This window comes from Nicotiana sylvestris, chromosome 5 (assembly GCF_000393655.2).
Source record: "Nicotiana sylvestris chromosome 5, ASM39365v2, whole genome shotgun sequence".
Taxonomy (NCBI): Eukaryota; Viridiplantae; Streptophyta; class Magnoliopsida; order Solanales; family Solanaceae; genus Nicotiana; species Nicotiana sylvestris.
In genome coordinates this window covers 177,213,663-177,227,568 of record NC_091061.1, presented here as the reverse complement: position 1 = coordinate 177,227,568, position 13,906 = coordinate 177,213,663, and the positions used below count along the sequence as shown (strand labels likewise).

At 37.6% G+C, this 13,906-nt stretch overlaps 2 protein-coding genes across 4 annotated transcripts; both read right to left on the bottom strand.

The window, feature by feature from the left end:
• Positions 1-1,628: 1,628 nt before the first annotated feature.
• Positions 1,629-5,612, bottom strand: LOC104221705 (cuscuta receptor 1-like). 3 transcript variants are annotated; one of them, XM_009772824.2, is made up of 5 exons: positions 5,470-5,612; positions 5,254-5,329; positions 4,533-4,679; positions 3,813-3,910; positions 1,629-3,364 (listed from the first exon to the last, which is right to left on the bottom strand). In XM_009772824.2, the coding sequence occupies exons 1-5, from the start codon at positions 5,476-5,478 to the stop codon at positions 3,278-3,280; spliced, it is 417 nt and encodes a 138-aa protein (XP_009771126.1). In that variant the 5' UTR covers positions 5,479-5,612; the 3' UTR covers positions 1,629-3,277. The 3 variants fall into 3 exon arrangements, with proteins under 3 accessions (XP_009771126.1, XP_070030234.1, XP_070030233.1); XM_070174133.1 differs by having other exon boundaries at positions 1,629-3,910; XM_070174132.1 differs by lacking the exon at positions 3,813-3,910 and having other exon boundaries at positions 1,629-3,218.
• A 6,455-nt stretch (positions 5,613-12,067) lies between these two features.
• Positions 12,068-13,624, bottom strand: LOC138869702 (uncharacterized). Its single transcript, XM_070147348.1, has 4 exons — positions 13,605-13,624; positions 13,228-13,498; positions 12,968-13,051; positions 12,068-12,898 (listed from the first exon to the last, which is right to left on the bottom strand). The coding sequence occupies exons 1-4, from the start codon at positions 13,622-13,624 to the stop codon at positions 12,068-12,070; spliced, it is 1,206 nt and encodes a 401-aa protein (XP_070003449.1).
• Positions 13,625-13,906: the final 282 nt, after the last annotated feature.

Sequence of the window (13,906 nt, the reverse complement as noted above, 5' to 3'; positions counted from 1 at the left end):
TAAACCCTTAGTGTTTGTAGTTAGTTATGAGTTGAAGTCTTTATAATATGTGTATTGCAAAGTGGCTTGTAATAGGTGTATTACAAGTTAGCTACGAATTAAGAGTTTAATTCCTTGATTGCATAGGTTGTAATCTAAAAGTTGCTCTTAGTGAAGTTGAAAGCCTACCAGTGTAGGTCGTAGTTTTTTATCCCCTTGAGCAGGGATTTTTCCACGTAAAAACTCCCTGTCTTCTTTATTTACTGTTTCATTAGCATTCTTAGTAGAAACTCATAGAGGACCTAGTCACTCTATAGTTTGGTGGACTCATATATTTTATCAATTAGTATCAGAGCGGGTTCTTTCTATAAGGCTAACACCTAGAAAGGATTCATAGTTTCTCCACCAAATTTTGAAGAAGGCCAGTCGATAACCATGCCACCCAGGTTCAATGGACAATATTATGGGTGGTGGAAAACAAGAATGCACGATTTTATTATGATAGAGGATTCTGAATTATGGGATGTCATATGTGATGATCCTTTTGTCCCAACAAAGAAGGTAGGAGACCCTCCCGAGTCGAGACCAAAAACCAGGAAAGAATACAACAATGCAGATACGAAGGCTGTGAAGAAAAACTTTCGTGCCAAGAAGATCTTGGTGTGTGGGATAGGACCTCATGAATACAACATGATTTCAGCCTGTCAATCCGCAAAGGAGATTTGGGAAGCTTTACAAATAACACACGAGGGAATTGTGGCATTGGTTAAAGTGGCCAAAATATGGGTTAGAAAGAATTTTTATTCCAATAAAGATGCAGCAGCAGGCGTTTTGAATACAATTGTGATTGTAAATTTATCTCCACATGTAGCATCATATTCAAACTTTTTTTTGGTTGAATAAATCTTCATTATCGTCTTGATCTAAACACGCATTGAATCTGTCTTCAACCTCGTTCAACCGTTAACTATGAACCATTGGCTCTGATACCACTTGTTGGGATCGAAATAACATGGTGCATGCAAAAACTAACAATACAAAGCTTGATGGACGATAAATCAAACGACAAAAGAAAAATATACTAAACTAAGCATAATAGTTTATAATTGTTTGGTCAATTGATCTACATATGATTAAACTAATATAAAAGAAGAAAAACTATCGAGAGAAAAATCTCCCCCTAAATAAAACTCTTTAATGACTACATTGTGGATATTTTTTTGTGCTCTTGTGAGAGGCAGAGATCTTTAATTTATAGATGTGCAAAACTTGTTTTTCAAGAAAAGGATAAGATATATTAAGGAGATTTAATCCTTTTAGGAGTCTTTTTCCATTCCTTCAAGAAAGAAAGTCCTAATAGATTAGAAATTTAGGGCAAAATCCTAACAAGGGGAGGGGAATAGAGCTCCCTACTAAAATATTTTCCATACACAGGGCTCAAATTCAAAATCTCTGGTAAAGGAAGGGAGCAACCCATTCACTGCACCACATTCTTTGATGGTTAAAGTAAAACGAGTTACTTTTGAGTACTTACTATAGCTCTCCATGTCAAAACTAATAAAGCAGGTCGATATAAAACCCTATTGAGAGCACACTAGTTAATTTTTTCACTAACGTTTGATAAATTGCTTTTACATTACACAAGGAAAAACAATAAAACTTTCACTAGTATTATTAATAAACTTGAAGGTACCAAGAACAACTCACATACACGATTTACATAATGAAATACTACGTAATTAAAGTGACCTTAATATGCAAGGTCATGTACATTTGGAAGCAAAAAGATCGTAACATGAATACATAAACGACTCAACATAATAAAACCAAACATATCTCCAATAGGGGTTTATCCAGAGGACTACAACCATTACAAGAACCAAATTTGCATATGCCACTAAGAAAAGAAACATAGAACGACTCCATATCTAGAAAACCAGTATCATCTTCACAACAATCTGGCACACGAGATGATATCGGTATCTCTTTGGTCTCCATGCAATTGATATGCAATGGAGGATCGCAAAGAAAAGGATTTCCCTCATAACTGCTTTCAGTAAAAGTTGCAAATTGAGATGTACGTTGTGAAGTCCTACCTGTTAAATTATTGTGTGCCACGCTAAAAATTGCTAGAGTCGTCAACTCTACAAGTTGAGAGGGAATCCTCCCAGTCAAGTTGTTGTATGATAGATCCAAACTCTCAATATTCTGGAGATTTGAGAATTCTGATGGTATTACTCCAGTTATGTGGTTATGTGAAAAGTTTAGTGCCCGAATTTCAGTAAGATTACAGAGTTCCTTAGGTATTTCACCACTTAACTGGTTGTAAGAAAGATCAATCCCAAACATATAATCAACAATGCTACCTTCATAGGAATATGTATTATATTTGGTTGTAAACTCTGCCCCAACCCATGCATAGTTATCTTGATAGGAAACTGTCGATCACTCCATTGAATCTTCTACATATATCATGGTATCTCTACCCCACGTCTGGAGTCTTGGATAACTAAATATTGGACCGTATGGGTATGCTTCACTGATCCCTTCTATTTGCATTATGTTCCCAAAGCAATGTGGAATAGGTCCCAAGAGATTATTATGAGAAAGATCCATAATTCTCAATTCACTCGCATAGCACAACTCTGTGGGAATGGTGCCTTGAAAATAGTTTCCTTTCAAGAGTAAGGTGGTTATTTCAATACTGCCTAACCATTTTGGAATTGAACCGGTGAAGTTGTTATCTTTAAGATCCAATACCTTTAAATTTGAGCTATTTGAGAACACATCGAATTGCCCTCGTAAATTGTTTTTGCTCAAATAGACACGTTTAAGGTTTTGGGAAGCACTGAAACATGATGGAATCACACCAACAAGGTTGTTTCTTGAGAGATCTAAAACCTCAAGCTTTTCAAGTCTACAATAATCTGCTGGAATAGGACCCTTTAGATGGTTTCTAGATAACGCGAGGGAGGTTAATGAGGGGATGTAACCAATCCAAGAAGGTAGATTTCCAGACAAACTGTTGTTACTTAAATCCAGTGAACTCAAGGGAGCAGAGGACAACTTTTGTGGAATTGAGCCTGAGAAGTTGTTTCCGTCCAAGTACAAGTACTGAAGATTATTGATGTTGGTTGACCCTTGGAATATTTCGCCTTCCAACATGTTATTCGACAGTCTCAGAAAGAATAATCCATTACGAGCCAATTCAATTGGTAATTCTCCTGATAACTTATTGTCTGACAAATCCAAGAAAAGTAGGTTCTTCATGTCGCTAAAATTTGAAGGCAACATGCATTCAAGCATATTGTTGGACATTTTTAACCTTAAGATATTCGGGAAAATGGAACCAATGTTGGGAGGAAGTTGTCCCTGAATCTTGTTCCTTGAGATATCAAAAAATTTCATTTTAGGAAGGACAACTCATGAAAAGATCCAGTAAATGCATTTCCATCCAAATAAACTTCTTCAAGTCTAGGATTATTCTTCAACAACCAATTTGGAAAGTTTCCACCAATGTTGCAATCAGATAGACTAAGTTGACGCAACTGATGTTGATAATGAAGGAAATTTGGTATTACAGAGCAGTTGTTAGTCAAAGACAAGGCTTCCAGTTGAAACTTTGGGATCCAATTTCTAGTAGAAGTTTGTACAACTAATGAATTGCCGTCAGGAATGACATACTTGAGCTTTGAATGGTTAGCAAATGACTCGAATGAAATTGGGATTTCAAAGTTGTTGTTTCTTAGCAAAAGATATTCAAGGGACAAGAGATTTGAAAGTGGAGATGAGGCAATATTTCCAGTAAACTGATTTTGAGTGAGATCAATTACCCGGAGAAATGTTAAGTTTCCAAGACATGGAGGAAGATTTCCATGGAAGTTGTTGAAGCTGAGACTTAGTTCTTCAAGATATTTTAGATTGCAAAAACCTTTAAGAAAAACAAATAGCTAACTGTTACTACATGTCTATATTGCAGCCTTTGCAGCAAATATAGGAAACGTGCAAACCAAACTGCTAGGTAACTTCAAACAAAAAGGGTAATTGAGAAAAACTAAAATGAAGTAAACTATGTTATGTTGACTCAGACAAACGTATGCTCTTAATTGAGAATAATCCTTGCCAGGCTAGCACTTCAATTGAAAATATATTACTCATTCTAACTTTCAACCACTAAAACTCTTTTTTCTAAAACATTTAACAAAGTTTCAAACCGTGGAATTAGCCACTAATGCTTGCATCAGGGTAAACTACCTACATCATACTCTCTTGGTGCGGCGTTAATGCGAGATGCTTTGTGCACCGGGCTACCCTTTATTTAACAAAGTTCCAAATCTCCCTCAAAACTCTAGAACGAACTGATCACGAAATTTCAAATATCTTTTGGAAACCCTAATGAGGAGACTCTCAATTATGTTTTTGCTCAAAGTGAGACTGCAAGCAGAGTATGGGAACTAGAAGTGTTGGCTCATTGATTTGCATACAAGTGATAAAATGTGAAAGATTCTTATAATCATATAAAGAAATAATTGCAGTTGGTTGTTTAAGATTACCTTGAATAGGCAGGGTTCCAGTCAGGCCGCAGTTAGCTACTGATAATACTTTAAGGGACGGCATTACACCACTGCTCTGTAGAAAGTTTTTGTCCAACGTATTCCCATCCAAAAGTAAATACTTTATATTTCTCAGAATTCCCAACTCTTGCATGTAAAAGAAACACAAAAGAATCATCAACACATAGTTCATTATAGGTTTGCAAAGTTATGCTTGTAATTAGTGTTACTGATGACAATAAATATGTCAAAATCACAGCATGCATATTTTAAATGTTGTCTAAAAAATGGGACGACTAAATGCTTTGCAAAACTTTGGTATTTGTAAGTATTTCTAGCAAACTTTACTTTTAGCTACTATAAGACTATAATTTTCTAAGTTGTCGGACTCTCAAGAAATGTCACCAGGTGCATATCGGATCCTCCAAAAGTACACTATTTTTGGAGGATCTAATAAGGGTGTGGCCGCATTTTGGAGACTCCGCGCAACATAGATAAAATTTTAGGATTTGAAATCTGAAAATGGTATTAAAATACTATGGATTTCAAACATTTTTAATTCAAATGGAGCCCTTGTAAGTGGGTTTTTTTGCGGTTTTCAATTCTTTTGATTTTTGAGCTTGATATTTTGATTGAGTACATAATAAGCTATATCTACATCGCATACACATAATTACAACACGATCATCTGAAAATAACAAACTCAAGGAACAAAATGTACCTTCATTTGGCATAAAGCTCTGAAAACTGTTGTACCTTATATCGAGCTTCTTCAAAGTTGTACTAAATGTATTTAGCTGTGGCCAAGTATTTATAAACTGTTATCAGGAAACTTTCGCAAAAATAGCAACGGTAAAATGGAAAAGGATCAAATTTACCCATTTACTGTACGAAGTATCTTAATTTAACAATCCTTTATGTTTGAAGTCATTCATACCTTTGACATTAGCAAATTGTATTATTTTGCCTTGACTTCAACAGAGATCTAGCATGGACTGAGTGAATTTTTTCACGTATCAAAATACTTCAAGAAAAATGTTCATATTTACCCAAAGTAGAATGGTAAGGGCAATTCACCAAATCCACATTGGATCTCCGTTAAAGTGAAGGACAAATATGAGACAATTTGCTAAGGGCAAGAGTTGAATAGCCCCAAAGTATAACGAAGAGTTAAATTTAAGATATTTCATAGCGTACAAAAAGTGATTTTGACCGTTTTCCCAAAGTAAAAGGGTAAATAAAGGTCTATGAAGAGAGAAATTGTTGCGGAAGCCAAATGTATATAGTGTGAATAAGTCACAACTACTATACCAAAAATTATGACAGCCACCAAATAATAAATAAGACAATAAAGCAACAATAAAGGGAACACCAGAATTTACGAGGTTCGGCTAATTTTGCCTACTCCTCGGACACAACCAATATTTTATTCCACTCCAAAAATACAAGTGAAATAATACTAAAGAGAGAAGATACAAATGCCTTAAACAGATGAGAAGGCAAATGAGAGGTGTGTTTAAATCCTAAACATTAGGCCTTCTTTTATAGGGGGAAAATCCCCCCAACCCTTCTCTTCCCACCGATGTGGGACAAATAGTTTTGCCCAAATTCAACAAATCTCCACCTTGGCAAAATTCCACATCTTCAATTTTCTCTCAATAACAAATTTTGATTGTGTCTTCATCTTCAATCTTCAGTTTTCAACAATGTTGATCAAATCCAAACAATGTTGAAACTTGACCGCAGTCACCACCTTTGTCAGCATATCAGCAGGATTCTCCGTAGTATGAATTTTCTTCACTGTGACTCCACTTTCTTCTATGATTTCTCGTACGAAATGATACCGAACATCAATGTGCTTCGTCCTTGCATGATACACTTGGTTCTTCGCTAATTGAATAACACTTTGACTATCACAAAAAATTGTGATACCTTTTTGTTCAACACCAAGCTCCTTTAGCAATCCTTGAAGCCAAATTGCCTCTTTCACAGCCTCTGTAATAGCCATGTACTCTGCCTCTGTTGTAGACAAAGCAACTGTTGACTGCAAAGTAGACTTCCAACTAACTGGTGCCTTTGCAAAAGTAAACACATAACCAGTAGTTGATCTTCGTTTGTCCAGATCACCCGCAAAATCTGAGTCACAATATCCAACTACAGACTGATTGTCTTCCTGCTCAAAAACTAACCCGACATCTACAGTATTATGAATATACCGTAGAATCCACTTCACAGCTTGCCAATGCTCCTTCCCTGGATTGTGCATATATCTGCTAATAACTCCAACAGCTTGTGAAATGTCAGGCCTTGTGCAAACCATTGCATACATCAAGCTACCAACAACATTTGCGTATGGTACCTTTGACATATACTCTCGTTCAGCTTCATCCATTGGCGACATAGTAGTACTTAGCTTAAAATGGGAAGCAAGTGGAGTACTAACTGGCTTAGTCTTGTCATCTATGCCAAAACGTTGAAGTACTCTCTTCAAATATTCCTTTTGAGATAAACAGAGTTTCTTTGAACGTCTATCTCTAATTATCTCCATGCCAAGAATTTTCTTTGCCTCACCCAAATCCTTCATCTCGAACTCCTTCTTCAGTTGAATCTTCAACTTATCAATTTCTTCCAAATTCTTGGAAGCTATCAACATATCATCAACATATAGGAGAAGATATACAAAGGAACCATCTTTAAGCTTGTGCAAATACACACAATGATCGTATTTGCTTCTCTTGTACCCTTGCCGCAACATAAACTCGTCAAATCGCTTGTACCATTGTCTAGAAGATTGTTTCAATCCGTACAACGATTTTTCAAGTTTGCACACCATATTTTCTTTTCCAGCAACTTTGAATCCTTCTGGCTGAGTCATGTAGATTTCCTCCTCCAAGTTTCCATGTAAAAACGCAGTTTTTACATCCATCTGAACTAGTTCCAAATCCAATTGTGCTACCAAAGCCAACATAATTCTAATGGAGGAATGTTTTACAACTGGAGAAAATACTTCATTGTAATCAATTCCCTCCTTTTGAGCATATCCTTTGGCCACCAATCTTGCTTTGTAGCGAACATCTACTTGGTTAGGAAATCCTTCCTTCTTTGCAAATACCCATTTGCACCCAATTGCTTTCTTTCCCTTCGGGAGATTGGCCAATCTCCATGTATGATTCTGATGAAGGGACTGTATTTCATCATTCATGGCAATCCTCCACTTATCTTCTTCTGAACTTTGGACAGCGTCTTTATAAGTGGTAGGAACATCATCAGCTACAATTGAGGTTGCACAAGCAACCGTCTCTATGAGACGAACAAGTTTCGTTATTGTTCTTTTTGGCCTGCTGGTTGCTATTGATTCAAGTTGTTTTTGAGGTTCCTGAGTTGGAATCTCCTCTACTGGCTCACCTTCCAGAGGGTAATCTTCATTTGTTTCCTCCTCTGCTTCTTGTGTAGGAAAAATAAATTTTCCCTCAAACTCCACCTGCTTAGAAGCACCTTTATTTTGTTTGGTGTCTTCTGTTACCTTATTTACCATAGCAGATTCATCAAAGGTAACATCTCTGCTGAATATTACTTTCTTTGTCATAGGACACCATAAGCGATATCCTTTGACTCCAGAAGTAATTCCCATAAAAATAGCCTTCTTTGCCCTTGGATCCAATTTTGACTCCGTCACATGATAATATGCAGTTGAGCCAAACACGTGCAAAGAGTTATAATCTACAGCAGGTTTTCCATACCATTTTTCAAATGGTGTCTTGCCATCAATAGCAGCAGATGGTAGACGATTAATGAGGTGACATGCATATGTAATTGCCTCAGCCCAAAATTCTTTGCCCAAGCCAGCATTGGACAACATACACCGTACCTTCTCCAGCAAGGTCCGGTTCATACGTTCTGCCACTCCATTTTGTTGTGGTGTATGTCTAACAGTGAAGTGTCGGACGATGCCATCATTTTCACAGACCTTATTGAAATGATCATTTTTGTATTCACCTCCATTGTCTGTGCGAATACACTTGATCCTCTTGCCTGTTTGATTCTCCACCATCGTCTTCCATTTGAGAAAAATTCCCAACACTTCATCTTTGCTCTTCATTGTATACACCCATACTCTTCGGGAAAAATCATCAACAAAGGTTACAAAATAGTGCTTCCCACCCAATGAAGGTGTTTTGGAAGGACCCCAAACATCAGAGTGTACATAATCCAAAATGCCTTTAGTATTATGGATCGCTGTACCAAATTTAACCCTTGTCTGTTTCCCTTTAACACAATGCTCACAAAACTCCAAGTTGCAAGCCTTTACTCCTTTTAACAATCCTTGATCTGATAGAGTTTTCAAGGATTTTCCTCCAGCATGTCCCAAGCGCATGTGCCATAGCTTGGTTGCTTCTGCCTCTTTGTCGTCACTGGATGTCACTGTCGCTGTCCCAATAACTGTACTGCCACGATAGCGGTACATATTATTATTCTTCCGATTAGCCTTCATTACCACTAGTGCACCGGAGCATACTCTCATCACTCCATTTTCTGCAATGATTTTGAACCCTTTTGATTCCAGGGCTCCCACAGAGATGAGATTCTTCTTCAAATCCGGTACATATCGAACATCTGTTAATGTTCTGATCATTCCATCATGGTTCCTTAATCGTATTGAACCAATGCCATATGAGGTAAGAGGGCTGTTATCCGCTGTGTGGATGACTCCATATTCTCCTTCTTGAAATTCCACAAACCAGTCCCTGTTGGGACACATATGATGGCTACAAGCCGAGTCCATCAACCATATGTCTGATGATGTTGATGACTCTGTTGTAACTAATGAGAAGTCTGAATCATCACAATCAGCTACATTTGAATCCATAATGGCCTTTCCATTATTATATTTGGCCTTATTCTTCAACTTCGGACAGTCTTTCTTCCAGTGCCCTTTTTCTCGACAAAAGGCACATTCATCTTTGCTGGGTCTGGATCTTGACTCGGATCTTCCCTTCTTTGAATATCTCGAAAAGGTGCGGGAACTAATTAAACAATTCCAAACTTGGAGGGTAATGCAGATCCCAAGAGATAAGAATGTGGAGGCAGATGCTTTAGCTAATCTCACATCTGCAGCTGACGTAGCAAACGACGCAAATGCTTCAGTCATACATTTATTTCATTCCGTTCTCGAACCTGATAAGAATGTGGTAAATTTTAATCATCTAACATGGGATTGGAGAAACGAAATTATTACTTTTCTACAGCACGGAACCGTGCCTATTGACAAAGGGATGGCTCACGCACTTCGCAAAAAAGCCGCTCGATATTGTTTTTATCAAGGAAATCTTTATCGAAAGATGTTCGGTGGACCACTAGCACGGTGTCTCGGACCCTCTCAAACAGAATATGTAATGAGGGAAGTGCACAAAGGACATTGTGGAAATCACGCAGGGGGAAGGTCGCTGGTAAGAACATTGATTCGAGCAGGATATTATTGGCCTAAGATGGAAGAAGAGGCAAATATTTTCATGTCCAAATGTGATAAATGTCAAAGATACGACAATAATATGCACATACCAGCTGAGTTACTACACCCTGTTATAGCCCCATGGCCCTTTATGAAATGGGGAATGAATATCGTAGGTTTACTTCCACAAGCAAAAGGTCAGGTAAAGTTTCTACTTGTACTCACAAATTATTTCACTAAATGGGTAAAAACAGGAGCATTTAAACAGGTATGAGAGAAGGAAGTTAAAGACTTCATATGGCGAAATATAATATGCCTTTTTAGAGCACCAAAGGAGATCGTGTGTGACAATGGACCGCAATTCATAGGAGCTCAAATCACAGAATTCTTCACAGTTGGCAGATTAAAAGGATAACGTCTACGCCATACCATCCAGTAGGTAATGGACAAGCGGAATCTACTAACAAAGTCATTATCAACAACTTGAAGAAGAGGTTACAGGATTCAAAAGGTAATTGGCCTGAGGTATTACCTAGAGTATTATGGGCTTATCGTATAACGACAAAAACAAGCACTGGAGAAACACCATTTTCAATGGTTTATGGTGCGGAAGCCTTAATTCCAGTTGAAATAGGTAAACCAAGCACATGGTACGTTCGGGAAATAGAGGAATCTAATGATGAAGAGATGCGGGTCAACCTTGATTTGCTTGAAGGAAGAAGAGAAGATGCATTGATAAGAATGACAGCACAAAAGAAAGTAATTGAACAATATTACAATAGGAAAGCACGCCTCAGATTTTTCAAAATTGGGGACTTCGTGCTTAAAAAGGTGTTCCAATCTGCAAAGGCTGCTAATTCAGGAAAGCTAAGTCCAACGTGGGAAGGACCATACAAAGTTCGTGACATTGCGGGAAAAGGAGCATACGAGTTGGAGACAATGGACGACAAAGTTTTACCCTCACATTGGAATGCCGTCCATTTAAAGAGGTATTACTTCTGAGAAAGTACCCACTGTCAGGTATCGCCATGTTAAAATTTTTTCCTTTGAATTATTAAGGTTTTACTAACGATTTTAGATGCTAGGCAAAAACCCTAACTCGTGCCAAAGGATGAGTCACGACCTGCAAGGCAAAATGGAGTGTTCTAAAATTCCTAGCCCAGGGTTACAATTAATCTGATGGAAATACACACGAGTTAGGCAGTCTTCATCTATAATCACACTTCCGAGTCCTGTATCTTTTTCTGTTTCAGGAAAAGGACCAAATAGAAAGAAATAAACAAGTGCTCGAGGCTTCATACTTCAACGCTCAAACACTTGGGGGACTACATATTATACACAGATATGTGTAGATAAACAGATACGAATATCGAACAAACGTCTGCCACAAAGTGACAAGTGTTGAGAAAAAGTTACGAAGTCTTCAGCATTCATCATCATGTTCAACAAACACAAGACATTCATCATAATGTTTTTCCCATGAGAACAACAGAGTCATCTCTCAAACTCATAAACGAAGTCACCTCTCAAATCCTTCTTAATATTAAAGATAGGGTCTTGGCTATGTACTAAAACAGGTTATGAAGAAAAACCTTGTTTATTTTATATTATGTAAAAATCTGTTACAAGAAAAACAGTTATGAGAAAGTCATAGATGGATTTTAATACATGTAATAGTAAAAAAAACTTGTTAAAGTTCATGAATAAAACTTGTCAAAGTTGTTTCATACAAAACATGTGTATTCCTATTTCTTTCATCGTATTATAACACCATTGTGAAGTTGAGACGTCTTCTTCATTAAGTGTCGATAAAATAAAAAGGGCCCTCTTTTATAAACCTCATGTTAATAAGTCATGAGAAGAATCATAAAGCATTTTCAAAGGATAAAAATGCTAAACTATTCTATAAGTCCTAAATAAGTAAGGAAAAGGCAAGAATAGAACACATTGAAGTACTAACAAAACTTCTTAATATAATTAAAAAGACTAAGTAGAAACTTAGTCAATAAAAGTTTATACAAGTGCCCCATTATGATAACTGGGGACTTTCACCAAAAAATCCCTTAAAAACTAAGGGATAAAACCATCATCCAATTGAAGGGGTTAGCACATCAGAAGTTGCAATATTAATTTCACTTTCAGCCACATGCACGGTGGCAACTTCTAAAGAAGCAGCAACAGGAATGGTTTCAGCTGAGCTTGAAATGTTAGGATCAATGAGGGAAGCAAGAGTCACGGAAGCTTCAACTTCTACAGACTGAGTCATAGAAGTTTCACCCTCTGAAGCTGGAATTACAACATTTTCAACTTCAACTGCCATAACAACGACTTCTTCATTTAAAGGTTCTTCAGCTACGAGAGCTTCAATTGATGGAGAGGGAAAGTCAACTGGTTGTTGGGTTCTCTCAATTGTCTCTAAAACTTTGGCCAACTCTGAGTTTAAATCAAAGTTTTCTTGACTGGCCTCCATTAAAGCATCACGACGAGAGTTTAAAAAAGCCCAACTCACCTCTATATTAAAATTCTCCTCAAGAAGTTCATACTTCCTTTCCCACATAGCAAGATCATTCTTTAACACTTGATTTTCAGCTAAAGAGGATTCAAAGTATGCTTCAAGGGAGGCATGAGAACTCTCTAAGGTACGTACCTTATCAGAAGAGATTTTTAAATCAGCTTGAGCTTGAGTCAAGCTTTGCACTAACTCCCCTGCATACTCTTCTTTCTTGGCCAAGAGTACCTTAAGTTCTCTGATCTCTTCACTACAATTTGATAGTTGTTCTGAAAATGAACACTCAAGGCGCTCCTTATCTTTCTCAAATTGGCTTGAAGAAGCCTTGGCAACTGCTAGCTCAGAAGTCAGACCTCGCTTTTGTTGCTCCAGGAGATTTCTACTCTCTAGCAATTCTTCTATAGTTCCCTGAGCATTCTCAAACTGCTCTTTTCAATTGACTGCTTCTAGCTGTGCTCCCCTGGCTATTTCCTCTGCCTCATGGATAGACTTTTCAGACTCACGGGCTTTCTTTTCCAGAAGGGAAATTCTTCCCATCAATTCTGTACCAATGAGGTTAGCCTGCAGTGACAATTCATAGAAATAAGAATTTTTTTTTTTAAAAAACTTGTTAGTAAGTAAAGGAAGAATACCTTCAAAGTAGAATGAACAATGTCATTCATCAAAGTTAAGCAGCTATCGCTGTCCATCTTCTTCTTCTCAATATCTCCAATCAAAGGCCTAAGCCAGTCATCTACTCCACCAGACTTCCTTAAAAGGCTATTGTTAGCAGGAACTTCAAGCGTAATGCTCTTCATAGCCAAGCTCCTGCTACTAGAACCCTCATCTGCATATTGAACAAAGGAAGGGGGAGCTATAGAAGGAAGAGTGGTAGAAGAAGTGAAAATAACAGGAGTCATAGGACTCGAAGCAGGTAAGGGAGCAGAAGTAGGTAAAGAAGCAGGAAAAGAAGGAATGGGAACAGAGGAAGAAAGAGGAACTTTATCTAAAACTGGGCCTAGTTCTCCACTTTCAAAACCACCAACGAAGAGACGATGAATAGATTCGTTGTGTCCCTCAGAGTGGTTTCATCTTCAGAGGGAATGTGAACAGGTTCAGTAAGAGAGGCACAGACAGGGGTAACTTCAACTTCATTCTCGGAAACTATGTGTATCCTGGCTCTTGGTCTAGCTATCAAAGAGGTGTATTCGTCTCATCGTCCTCAGAATCTTCTTCTACAATTTTCCTCTTTGACAGCCTAGCTTGTGTTCTCTCCACAGAAAGAGAAGTACCAGAAGAGGCTCGAAGGGCAGTAGCCACTTCGGTTGTCATTCCTCGAATAGCAAATCCTGACAAAAAGAAGGATTTAAAAAAAAAAGAAGTTAGAAAAGATAAAGAACTTGTCATACAAAAAATGATAAAGAGATGCATACCGTG

Coding starts and splice junctions, on each gene's coding strand:
- LOC138869702 (XM_070147348.1), bottom strand. CDS start 13,624: ATGAAGTTGAAGTTACCCCT. Junction 13,499..13,604: donor ATGAAGTTGAAGTTACCCCT/GTCTGTGCCTCT, acceptor TGGTTTTGAAAG/TGGAGAACTAGGCCCAGTTT. Junction 12,899..12,967: donor CTGAAAAGTCTATCCATGAG/GCAGAGGAAATA, acceptor GAGAATGCTCAG/GGAACTATAGAAGAATTGCT.
- LOC104221705 (XM_070174132.1), bottom strand. Junction 4,680..5,253: donor GAGCTTTATGCCAAATGAAG/GTACATTTTGTT, acceptor TTTACATGCAAG/AGTTGGGAATTCTGAGAAAT. Junction 3,219..4,532: donor TGGAACCCTGCCTATTCAAG/GTAATCTTAAAC, acceptor TGGATTTGTCAG/ACAATAAGTTATCAGGAGAA.